The 12,679-nt window shown below is 41.2% G+C and overlaps 1 protein-coding gene across 2 annotated transcripts; it reads right to left on the bottom strand.

Annotated features, from left to right (window-relative positions):
• Window positions 1-2,683: 2,683 nt before the first annotated feature.
• LOC107202296 lies at window positions 2,684-12,673 on the bottom strand. Of its 2 annotated transcripts, XM_015622990.1 has the most exons (7): window positions 12,525-12,673; window positions 10,069-10,305; window positions 8,351-8,434; window positions 7,634-7,743; window positions 5,410-5,608; window positions 4,725-4,862; window positions 2,684-4,494 (listed from the first exon to the last, which is right to left on the bottom strand). In XM_015622990.1, the coding sequence occupies exons 1-7, from the start codon at window positions 12,658-12,660 to the stop codon at window positions 4,463-4,465; spliced, it is 936 nt and encodes a 311-aa protein (XP_015478476.1). In that variant the 5' UTR covers window positions 12,661-12,673; the 3' UTR covers window positions 2,684-4,462. The 2 variants fall into 2 exon arrangements, with proteins under 2 accessions (XP_015478476.1, XP_015478396.1); XM_015622910.1 differs by having other exon boundaries at window positions 2,684-4,862.
• Between the last annotated feature and the right edge of the window lie 6 nt (window positions 12,674-12,679).

The raw sequence follows: 12,679 nt of genomic DNA, 5'->3' as shown, positions 1-12,679 counted from the left end.
AATAAAATAAAATAAAATAAAATAAAATAAAATAAAATAAAATAAAATAAAATAAAATAAAATAAAATAAAATAAAATAAAATAAAATAAAATATGTTTCTTTACAAAGCTGGAAGTTAAGAAGAAGGAATAATTGGCAGTGAAATAGCTTTGAAGTCAGCCCACTCACACATATTTCTATATTTTCTAATTAATCCATTAAATATTTTCTGCTGTGGGATCCCATTGACTCACTGCAGCAGCTCAGCCAAGCTGGGAGAGCACAGGAGTGCAGGAAACAAAGCTGGACTTGTCTCCTGTGAGTCAAGTGTTGGTGTAGGAAATGCCTCAAACACCTGACAGGACCAAGCCATCCTAAAATCATTTTGAGTCGTTTCTAATCCTGTCTAACCTGTGTTGTGTTGCTGCAGCACAAGATCATGGTGAGACTAGAGCAGGGCACATACAACACCAGCAACAACAGCTTATACATCCCTGAATTAAAACATCAATTACTGCCACAGTTTCTAGCCCAATTTAACAAGCTAAAGATCAGGTGTCCCCCACAGCAAGAGGAATGGAGACAGATTTGATCTACAGTTCAGGAGAGCTTCAGTTTCTCAGGACAAACTTTTAAGTGGGACCATGGGACAGCAAAGTGGATGTGAGCTGGACAAATCCCAGTTTTCCACTGCAAGCTTTCTAACTAGAAGTTGAGCACAGCCTTAAATTTTTTGACTGTTCAGAAACTGAGTGTTTAAAAGAACCAGTTAACACTGGAAACAATTGGCAGATGGGTGTGTTTGTACACCAAAAAAAGGCTTAATTCCAACTCCTTTTCAGCAGCAGCACAGTCTGGATCTGCTCAGAAAAGGAAAACTGGGTTTCCAGCAGGCAGATACACCACCTTGATCCATTTAATAGTTGCTAAACAGGGATGTTATTGATTTAGGGCTCCAGAATGCAATGTCCTTAGACAGCCCAGCTCCCATAAAAGTGACTAAAATGACACAGGTCTGCTTGGATTACCAACAGTGATATTTCTATTCCTGGATTTTTTTTCCCACTAGTACACTTGGAAGCTGATGTCAGCAGCTTTTTTATTCCAAAGTCAATCATGAGGACCAGCCACAGCCAGTGGTAAAGCCCTGCAATATCCTGTGCAGGGAATGTGGGCCTGAGGAGGGGGCTGGCTGATGTCTCAGCAGGTTGTGTTTGTTTCCTGGCACCAGCTGCCAGACCCAAATCCCCCAGTTCCTTCTTCCAGGCCGTGCTGAGGACACACATGAACCCCTTAGGCTATAGGTCAACACGTGCTTGGGATGCCCTGGAGTCCTACAGCACTTTCTTGCTGTTTGAGAGGAGGAAAGCGAGCAGCTAAGTTTGGGGAAGGCACATTGCTATGCTAGTTGTGACTTAGACCCCTCTTGTTGCTGATTTGTGTAACTTGAGTGTCTTCAGACACTTTAGTGTTTCACTCCAGTCCTTCTTCCAGCACAGATCCAGCTCCCTGCAGAGGGAACTTCTGGACCTGTGGTTTCCCTGTGCTAATCCCCAATTCCTTCTGTTCCTCTGGCTTGTCACAGGCTGGGGGACAGCAGGGCAGACATGGCATCCCCAGTGTTCCCCAGACCTGTTTGGTAAAGTCTGACAGCTTGTCCTCTTGCTTTCTCCTCCCTTTCAAGGTGTCGCTCCATCATGAATCTACAATGACAAAGGCACTAAGGGGAATTCCTGGCACAGCATAAATAATCTCAATTAGATAGAAGATGGCAACTCCCTAGTATAAATAATCTCAATTAGATAGAAGATGGCAAGTGAACAACCTGCTCTTCCAAGGCTTGGCTTTATCCAGGCCCAAACTGCCTGTGCCCTTGGGAATGCAGTGCAACAACTGGCTATGGCCCTGGTTCCAGAGCACTGTGATTTTCTCACACTGGTGAAGCAAAAGCTTTTGGTTATTGACAGCAGCTGGAATACTAAATTGTGGAAAAGTGAAATTGCTGGAAAAAGCAGCTGAAGGTTTGAGTCTCATCTCATCAGTCCCAATAGGAACAGAACACAGTATTCCCTAAGACCTTGATCACAACATGCATGAAGGGATTGGTAGGTAGCTCAGGTTTTTCTGGAACATAGTGTCAGTCAGTTCCAGGAGGGTGAAAAGCAAGTCTGAGGCAGGCAAAATGCCCTTTGTCAGTCACAGACATCCTGACACAAAAATGGAGGAACAGCTTAAATCCCACTGATATCAACAGGAGCCTGTTGCCTCGATATTTTGACTGTCTTATCCTCAGCCATTTATTTCTCTGTCCCACTTGCTGCCTCTCTCTGAGAAGGGAATGTGCATGAGGAGCCCATCTGAATGCTTTTTGGGAGGGAGGAAGTGTTCCCCTGTGGAAAGGGGAGGTCTGGCTTCTCCTGCTCTCAATTTCAGAGAGTTCTCAGAGTCTAGACTCCACACTCTGGTGGTAGGGGGACTTTTACTGAAGCAGAAGTTAAAAAAGGATAGATTTAGTAGATCTTCTCTCTTGTTTGATTTAGCTCAAAGAGATCATCCTTCTGTGTAATCACACAAGGTTAGCTCTGTTGTTGACTGCACTGGCCACCCTCCCCCCTTGTAGGTAGAAGAGACTCCAAATTATGTGACAAAACAAGAACAGCAGATTCCTTCAGAATTCACAATTGTAAAAATAAAGGTTTTATTTGTATAGCATCTTTGAGAAAATTGTTTAAAATACCACTTTTTTTCCCCCCAAAGACATTAAATACATTTTGTATGAACAATCCCAGGACTGTTGAAGCCTGCTGTACATGGTCTCTATTTAACACTATTTACAAGAACATCAGAAAGGTTTACTGACAATGAGGATTTGCTATTTAAAGTAGATCCCTCAAAAAAAGAAATAAAAGAGTATTAACATAAGCAAGAGCACTCATTTGTATTTTCAACAGAGCTCCCTAGAGAACTTGTATTTACTGACAGAATACATTGTTGAGTGACTGTTCAGTGAGTAGAACACCCAGAGATAGCTATATTTAAAAGCCACATAATAAAAGTTTAACAAATATTAATCACTCTCTTTCCATCAGTGAGGTGTCTATGACTCCACACCCCAGACCTAATCAGGATAGACGAGTTGACACTGCATGGAGGGTGTGCAAGACCTCCATGTGAAAGGGAGAGCATGCAAGACCCTGTTTCATAGGTCCCTGCTACTAAAAATAATATTCCAGCCAGGGTCCTCGGCAGGGCTCTGCCAGGAGCTGTTGGAGCACAAGGATGGAGAGATGAAAAGAATGAATGCTGGCTGCATATGGAGCAGAGCTGTTTGTGATGAGCTCCCACCTTGTGCTGCAGTCCTGGCACCAATTCACTCTAAGCTGTGCCAAATAACCATAACCTAATCCCCAAAAAACAGGGGTGTTCAGGGGGTGTGAGCCAGGGCCTCAACATCACGGGATACTCAGTGCCTCAACAGGAATTCCGAGTGTAGGCAGACTGACAAAATGTACAGCTACAGGGAGAGCTGGTTCGAAATGGAACACATAAATCCTGCTGGAAATATGAACAGCAGTAAACTGCCCCATTATCATCTGTTCACCACAGTCCAAGCAGGAAAAACTGCACCACAGTAGAAACAGACTGTAACTTCTCCAGGACTGCAGTGAAGAGTGGTGGGAAAAGGTAAAGATCATTTCTTCTAATTGCTCTAAAGCAATTAGAAGAAATCTAAAGCAAGGTCTGCTCCAATGCCACAGGAGTTTCTTCTATTGGATTCTACTTTAGGATTATCAAGAGCAGGACAATATTGCACTTTATGACACATCTTTGCTCAGCCAACCATTTTTGACAGGCAAAAAAAGGTGAGTAAAATACTTTTAGCTCAAATTAACCTAATGTTTGCCTTCCCCATCTACTAACATGTTGAGACTATGCTGTGGAACCACACCTGTATTTAGCATGCTATACATTTCACACATATGAGCAGTTATTCCTTCACAGCCCAGCAATTGAAGAAACTTTGAACTGAGAAGTGTCCAAATCAAGTTTCTGGTCCACCAGATTTCTATAGCAAGCCCACATAACTGAGATGTATGCCATTTTTCTCCAAACTCCTGATCAAGCTGCAATGCTAGGACGCTAATTACCCTGGGCTCATTCTGCAGTCACAGGAGAGAAAAAGGCATCTTTATATTGTGATAAAAGTCTTTATATTGTGATAAAAGTCTTTATATTGTGATAAAAGTCTCAGGGGAGGTGAATCACCCTTGGCCAAGTGCACAAAACCCAACAGGGTGACTCTGGGCTCAGCTGAGCATTCAAGTGATCTGCCACAGCTACCAGGCTCAGTCACCCTGCTTTCAGTGTCACCTAAATACAGTATTGAGTAGTTTGGATCCTGTCTCTCTAGCTTGCCACTGTTAGGAGTCATTGCAGTACCTATAGGGGATAGGCTGAAGAGAAGTTTCTCTGTTCCTCACTCTACCACGTGTACAATGTGGGAAATTCCATACCTGTTTAAAGGAAGATTCATTGAATGTTGTTAGAAGCTCATGAATTTGGCAATGGACATTGAAGAGGAAAGGGTGGAATTATCCTAAGTTAATATGCACTATTAACATTGAATGATAAGATAAATATAGTCATTTTCTGCCTTGCCCATAATATTTAAGTGATGGTTTATCTTATAAGTGCTTGTAGACAAACATTCCGATGAGTCCTGAAGGTTCAACCAAGTATTTACCTGATCTTCTCCTCACATAGATGTAAAACAGTATTGCCAGGACAATCAGCACTAATGCAACTCCAAGTAAAACTCCAAGGACAATCACTGCTACTCTCCAGGAGGAACTGTTGTCAGTTGATGACTGAACAGACAGAGCTGGAAATTTAAAACACATTTTAGAAATGTTAGCTAGAAACAGTAAAAAAGTGGGTGTAAGAAATCCTGGAGCCCTAAGTGACAGCTGTGTTTTACTGCTTGGCAGCTTTGAAACTTTTGAATAATATTGAAAATGTTTTTGTATGTGGTGAAGATTTGTTAACTAGAAATCTTTTCTGAGGGTCCTTGTGATCTCTTGGTGACATCCATAACAACTGCTCTGAGGATTTGATGGATGGAATGGTGTAAGTTGAGAATTTTTAGATCCTTTTGTGTGAAGAGAACCCATCCTTCGAGTCTGGAACTGGGTATGTGTAATGACCCTTTAAAATAGTATATTTCAATATACTATATTAAAGCTTATTATTTCATAATCTGTATTAAATCGCTGTATGTCTGGAGAATGTTTAAATAGGTTATTTAAACTATTTGAACTATTTGAATCTCTTAAAAGAGAGAAGTCAATTTATCATCTTAATTAAACAGCAGCAGATCTGACCCTTTAATCCCCACACCATTACAAAGGAGCTGTTTCAGCATCACTTACCTTGCACTTCAGTTTGGAACAGCCCAAACTTGTTCCTTAATACTTTTTTCAGGTGGGTCTGTATATTCTCCACATCCGTGGCTTCTTTTGGCAGCAGAAAGAGAAAATCAGCAACCACGCTGCCAGGTCTGAAATCCAGCATGACAATATTGAAGGGGTCATTCCACTGTGGCAGTTCAGCATGAATTCCTTCAACAACCTGTGCAAGGTGAAAATTATATTTACTTTTAAATCACTAAATCTTTGCTTACTACTCTTTCAAGGTAATTGCTTTGGGATAACAAAAATCTTATTGAAAGAGGATTCTGGAGTGACGTGTCGTCTGTGATTGAAAAGTTGAAATCTGAGTTTGACTTCCAGAGCTCAAATCTGTTTAGCTAGTGATCAATGAATAATGCATTAAAACAAGTTGTCCTCCTCCACAAACCCATATGGGACCCTGACTGTACAATATTTGGAATCTGCAAAGAGCACCCAATATTTCTAAAGTTATGTTCAGTGTCCACTAACTTTTTTTAAATGTGCAACTAAACTTTAAACATGGTCCTGCACGCACTACCAGCACAGAATTTGATGTGAGAGGTTTAAAACTTAATTTGTCACCAGATTTTCAAAGCCATGACCTTACAGAATACCTTTGTAAAGAGAGACAAGGGTGTGATTTGCCTCTCAATCATTCTGGCATAAACCAAGTGTATTCCTATGGCACCAACCAAAATCAAATCAATTACACTGATATCTCCAAAGGTAGAGTCTTGCTTAGTTCTTTCATATGGATATCAAGCAAGAACAAACAGTTCCCTTTTTTAAGCAAGACTGGTTGAAATGGTTTTGTAAGGACGGACCTTTTCAGAAAATTAGGTGTTTGATTCAACCCACTAGGAAAAGTTATCCTCTCACTGTGGATAAATATGGTATTTTATCTGAAAAGTCTGAAAGATTACTATTTTTCATAGATGATAACAAATCCTGTTTCGAGTCACTGCTCAGTTTTCTGCCTCCATCTTCTCTGTGGGATAAACCCCCACCCCAAACTTTACATCTCTTCAAGTTCCTTGGCCAGAGGCTCCAAAAATGCTATTATTTTCCTCACCTTGTTGAGCAGTCTAGATGGGAAACCTGACTTATGCAGGCAAAACTGTAAAATTTCAAAGCTACAACTACAGAGTGGTTGTACTGTGGAATATAAAAGAAATAGTTCAACATTCAAATTGGACAAAAAAAATCCAATACAGAAATTGTCTGTATTTTCAATCATGTTAGTTCAGCCTCTCTTTGATTTTGCCATTTTTTGAAGAAAAGCTGACACTTTCCATGAGGTAAAAGCTTATTAAAAGCCAGTAAAGGGATTCCTGTTGCTTTCAGTCAGGTTGGAGGAAACCTTTTACATCCACTAAAATAAATTTTCTATCCATGAAGTGGAGATGTTAGCAGTCATAAGACAAGGTTACCTCCGAGTTGGCGTGGTGAGAACAAATTAATTACTGCTTTTGAAATCTGTGGAGTTTCTTAGCTAAAGGGTATGATCATCACACTTTAAATAGCTGTGTTAGTTATTTAAAGCAGTCTACCCCAATCTCACAGTAGATTTACCTTTCCAGCAGGCTTATATACATCAGGATTCCTGAGAGGTGTTGAAATGATTAGGTTTTTTTTAACATGCTGCTAAAGACAGTTGAGTGGCAGACTGATGCTTCTGCCTGTCAGAGTGACTAGCTCAAAGATTCCACTCCCTCTCCTCGTTTTCCCCCTTAAAATGGACCCCTTGATACTTTGTCCAATCCTGCATCCAGAATATCAGGATGATAATCCTGGTGAAGTGCATCACCAGTGATCTGGACTCACAGCACTCACTTGCAAAGTTTTCATGTATCCAACTCTGTGCTGAAATGCTGTTTTTGAATAACATCCTTTTTTTTTGCCTCCACAGGCATCAGTTTAATGAAGTGGGAGAAAATAAACAGAACAGGATGTTCCTTCCAAAAATAGAATCTTAAAGTGCCTTTCACTAAATAACTTATATTTGAGGATGGCTTGGGGAATATAGCCCTCCTCATTGGACAACAAGCTGTCTGTCCTTGGAGGATTTTGTGCTTCCTATACAGTTTTCTCTTTTTCACCTGTCAGAGTCTTGATTTAACAATGAATGTAGGAGACTAAGGTTGCTAATCACAAGCCTTTCTGCAGTTCATTCATGTTGACAAAGAAGATTGCATCAACTCACGTCTGTTTTGATCCTTTCAGACATCGTTTTGTAGTCTTCACTAGCAGAGTTATAAAGTGTATTATTAAACATCTCGTTTTTTAACCGAACGCTGCAGGCAAATGCTTGGCCTGGAAAAAATAAAAGAAAAAAAAAATGAATAAACAATTGGGTGAATCTCAGAATTACCTCCAGAATTGGTCTTTAGACTTTGTTATCTCGTGTGTTTATAATATGAAGCAGTAAAACCAGAAACTAATCAAATAATAATAACAAAGTGTATCATGTGTGTCTAATGCAGCGGCTTTGGAACCTTCAGAGCTGAATCTCTCCGAGTTTGTCAGCCATCACAATCCTCACAATTTGTTCACCATTCCTGTATTATTTAGGGTGCATCCCACTCCCTAATTCAACAGCCACTCTCCCATTGATTTCAGCAGAAGCAACACCAGTCTGTTAGACTCTGCAAGGCTCTGAGTGAGTTTAAATCCTCCTGAGTAGGTGGATGAGCCCTGAGCCAAAAGAAGAAAGCTTTACATAGAAAAGTCCAGACTAAAATAGAGCTGGAAGCTGACACTGAAGTTTGATGGAGGCAGCTTCTGCACCAAAGTGTGAACTTCAGATGGTGTGTGAACTGACATAATAAAGCAGATGGCAAAATACTCATGGGAGATACTATATTGTGAAATAATACCCCATAGTTATGGATAAACAAATGTTAAGGTTCTATAAACTTACTGGAGCATGCAATGCTTTTTAAGTCAGAACAGCCAGTACTTTGTGCTGAACAAAACTCAGTTATTTCGAAACAGGAAGCAGGATCTGCAAAATAAATGAAAAAAAAAATCAAGATAATCACTTCTGTGCATGCATTATTAATGCTAATAAGAAAATTATGGAATTGGTGAAAGTCTTTAATTATGGCCAAGGAGTCACCAAAGCAGCAATTCCTTTGGCCCAGTGAGAACTGAGACTCGCCAATTATAAAATTGGAGCATATCAAAAGAGAGGCAGGTGGTGGGTGGGTAGGTGGTATTTGAGAGCTCACTGAAATAGCACTGAGAACTCTGATTTCTTATGAGAGCTAAAGATATAGGTTGTGCTATTATGTGCTTGTACAACTCAGGTAAGCTAGACGGAGTTTTCAGAAGTAAAAGTCACCTGCAATTTCATTTGGAAAAAATATGCATCATGGGGTCTCAAAACCTCAGTATGCTTGTCTGGATTTGCTAATCTGAACTATTTATGAAGGGTCAAAACCCATTAAAGGCTGGCATAGCAGGTTTTATGTGGTTAGCTCATTGGATTATATCTCCAGTTCTCATAGAATTGAACATAATCTTTAATTTCACATGACATATGGATGACTTGGTCTTTATTGCTCTTTTTAATTAGCTTACAAATAATTTTCTGGTAGGGCAGATGGCTCCAGATTACAAAAGAAAACAATTTTTTTATTTTTCTTGAATAGAGAAACTAATAAATGAAAGCCAGTGGATTGAAGAATTGAAAGATTTCAATAGAAATAATGATGAGAATTTCTTGTCTTTGTGGTCCTAAAGACTAAGAGAGAGGGTAAGTCCATCAGAAGGAACCCCCACAGTCAACTGCCAAAATAATTGCCCTAGAAGGGTTCTGAGAAGAATCAGACAATCTACTGGAGAACTCAAAAAAGGACTGAAACAAGGACATTTATGTTTTAGAGAAATGCTGGAAGAAAGAAACAATTGCCAAAGCCAAGTTAGATCTTTCAAGTTATATAAAAAGAAATTGTGAGCACTTTCTCAGCCACTGGGAAAGAATGATAAAGTGCAGCACAGTTTTATCAAACGTGGATCATGCCAAAATAACCCAGTGGCTTCCTTTGACAGGCTGACTTTTAGATTTCTTCCAGTGATGGAAAAGCAAAAGTATACAGTGCCAAGTGGTAATTTTTTAAGTGGAATAAGTTTTGTCTAAAGGAATTTGCTAAGGGGGAGATGGCAATGGGGAGTTTTAAAAGGAGATTTAGATTTAGAGGGATACTGTGTGTCATGTTCCTTCAAAATCAGTTTCAGTACAGAGACACAATTAAAAAGTTTGCCTTAATGTCTATAACCTAGGATGAAATTAAAAAGGTAACATGACAATTAAGGACTGCCTACATTCACAAGAGCATGTAGAACCTAAACTCTACACTACAGGAATATTTTCTGGTAAATCTACAACCAAAATATCCTGACTTCTGTACAGAATTACCTGGCTCAATAATACAGCATGATCAGAAATTTTACAGAGCTCTTACTCTTGCAAACTCCCGTTTCATTCAAGCAGTCCTATCCAAATAAGGGGATGAGTCAAATAAATAAAAATTACTTTTAGGAATAAGAGTCTGTGAGATCAAATCCAGATCATATCACAAGATACTGTGAGTTTATATTAATTAAAAAGAAATGGCAGGGTGATGGAGGAGGTACCTGTTCGGACAGTGACTGAAGAACGATTATTAGCACAAGATGACACTGCCACAGAAATGTTGTACACATGGCCAGGAAGCAGGTTTTTAAGCACAGCTTTTGTGTCTTTTGTAGTTGTTGTATTTATTTCCTCTCCATCCATGACAGAGATGTTGTAGAGGCTGCCTTTGCTGCTACTGGTCCAGCTGAGCTGTATTTCTGCTCCAGTCACGTCCTGAACTTCAATGGACACTGTTGCTGTAAAGTGTGAAAGTTTCATACAGATGAGAGCAGTTCATTTCACTGTTACCATCAGTGAAAAATACACACTACTGCTTAAACTCACAGTGATGAACAAATTCATACCTTCTATAAAAGCCTTTTGAAGATCAACAGAATGGATTGGAAGGGACCTTAAAAATCATCTGGTCCTAACCCTGTGCCATGGGCAGGGACAACTTCCACTATCTCAGGTTGCTCCAAGCCCTGTCCAACCTGGCCTTGGACACTTCCAAGGATGGGGAATCCACAGCTTCTCTGGGAAATCTGTGCCAGGGCCTCACTACCCTCACAGGGGAGAATTTCTTCCTATGATTTACTCTAGCCCTACCTCATTTCAGTTAAAAGCTGTTTGTCCTGTCACTATGCACCCCTGCACAAAGTCCCTCTTGTAGGTCCCCTCTCTACTGGAAGAGGTTCTAAGGTCTCCCCAGAGCCTTCTCCAGGCTGAACAACAACAACTCTTTTAGCCTGTCTCCACTGCAGAGGTGTCCCAGCCCTCTGAGCATCTTTGTGACCTCCTCTGGACCTTCTCCAGCAGCTCCACGTTTTTCTCATGTTGAGAACCCTAGGGCTGGAGGCAGCTCTGCAGGTGGGGTCTCACCTGGGCAGGGCAGAGGGGCAGAATTCCCCCCTCCCCTGCTGCCCACGGTGCTTTGCATGCAGCCCAGGATGCCTTTGGGTTTTTGGGCTCTGGAGGCACATGGCTGAGTCATGCCAAGCTTTTCATCCACCAACACCCCCAAGTCTTTCTCCTCAGAGCTGCTCTCAGTCCATTCATGCCCAGCCTGTGTTTGTGCTTGGCACTGCCCCAGTACATGTACAGGACTGTGGCAGCGTGCCTCAGAGGAGACAAAGAGTTCCATTGTCCCACCCCAAACCCCTTGTGAAGGGTGGCCCAGGTGCTCTGATTGGGTTTGAGACCCTGGGGAGTTCTCCCTTGGTGTGCTTCTACTGGTCCCTGACCCCAAACTCCACCCTCAAGGGTGGAGACCCTCAAGAGTTCTGTCCCTCAAAAACCCCTGCTGTGCCTCTGTTTGGGGTTCTCTGTTCTGGATCTGAGTTCGTTCCCATGCTGAATAAATGGTTTCATGAACGGGGGCCCGTCTCGTTGGTGCTCCATGCTGGTCCCCAGAATCCTGCTGCTTCCCTGGACGAGATCCTGAGGTTGCTGACTGCAACACAGGACCTTGCACTTGGCCTCACTGGACTCCATGAGATTCAAGGGGGCCCACTCTAAAGCCTGTCCAGGTCCCTCTGGATGCCATCCCTTCCCTCCACAGTGTCAACTGCACCACCCAGTGTGGTGTCATCAGCAAAGCTACTGAGGGTGCCCTCAACCCTGCTGTCAATGTCACCCACAAGGACATTAAACAGCACCAGTCCCAGGAGTGACCCCTGAGGAACCACTGGTCACTGGGCTGTCCTTGGCCATTGAGCCACTGTCAAGGAGCAGGTTGTACCTTTTTGTGTGTGTGTGCATATCTCCTACTGCATTCCATGGACACTGTGACTCCAGATCAGGAAGGATTAACCCCTTGGACTAATAGATCTTGAAGAATATTATTATGCGCTAAAAATGGAAGTCATGCTGCCTTTGTTTTTTGGGTGCAGAGTTCAAAAAGGCTGCATTCTCCTCTTTTCCATCTTTGCTTTACTTTTTTATCCACTGAAAAATGATGGCTCATTGCTGCATATTTGTTGAATATGGGCAGATAGCCCTTTGGCAAAAAATTTAAGATACAGTAGAAAAGAATCATTAAAACAAATAAGAATCGAGTTAGCAAAAAAAAAAAAAAAATCAGCTGGATTCTCCCAATGAAGGAACTGTCTCAGTATTTCATAAAAAGAAATTCCAAGACCAAAATCAACAAAACCAATAAAACCCAATAAAAATCAATAAAACTTTCCATTGACATAACTTGGCCTATGCAGCATAACTACACAGCATTTTACCTCTGTGGCACTGCCTAAGACAAAGTGTGTAATTTCAAAAACAACTCCAGACTGGAACTGCAGCTTTTCAGAAAATAAATAGATGCAGGGATTCATATTCTGGGATTAAATTCCCAACTTAAAAAAGACCTTGTAAAAAAGCTCCAATGCCAACCAAAAATAACAATAATGAAAGAAAATTATATTCGACTCTTCCAAAAATAGATCAAAATAAATTTAGTATCATGTGTTAAAATACTCACAGCAAGTTCCAGTAAAAGGAGGATTAACAGATGTTGTTATACTAAGGTTCGTCGTGGATGGGGTTGCCAAGGATGTGGAAGGGAGGGAATGGGAGGTGTTGGCAGTGGGCTCAGATGTTCTGGTCCCCTGGTCCATGGTGGAACTTTCCTCTCCT

The sequence above is a fragment of the Parus major genome, chromosome 1 (genome assembly GCF_001522545.3).
Source record: "Parus major isolate Abel chromosome 1, Parus_major1.1, whole genome shotgun sequence".
In the NCBI taxonomy this organism is placed as follows: Eukaryota; Metazoa; Chordata; class Aves; order Passeriformes; family Paridae; genus Parus; species Parus major.
This window is presented reverse-complemented; position numbering and strand designations above follow the sequence as displayed.

Excerpts from the sequence above, each read along its gene's own strand:
- LOC107202296 (XM_015622910.1), bottom strand. The coding sequence starts at position 12,660 with ATGGACCAGGGGACCAGAACATCTGAGCCCACTGCCAACACCTCCCAT. Across the intron at positions 10,306-12,524 it reads TCCTTTTACTGGAACTTGCT|CAACAGTGTCCATTGAAGTT; the intron begins GTGAGTATTTTA and ends CACACTTTACAG. Across the intron at positions 8,435-10,068 it reads TTCAGTCACTGTCCGAACAG|ATCCTGCTTCCTGTTTCGAA; the intron begins GTACCTCCTCCA and ends TTTATTTTGCAG.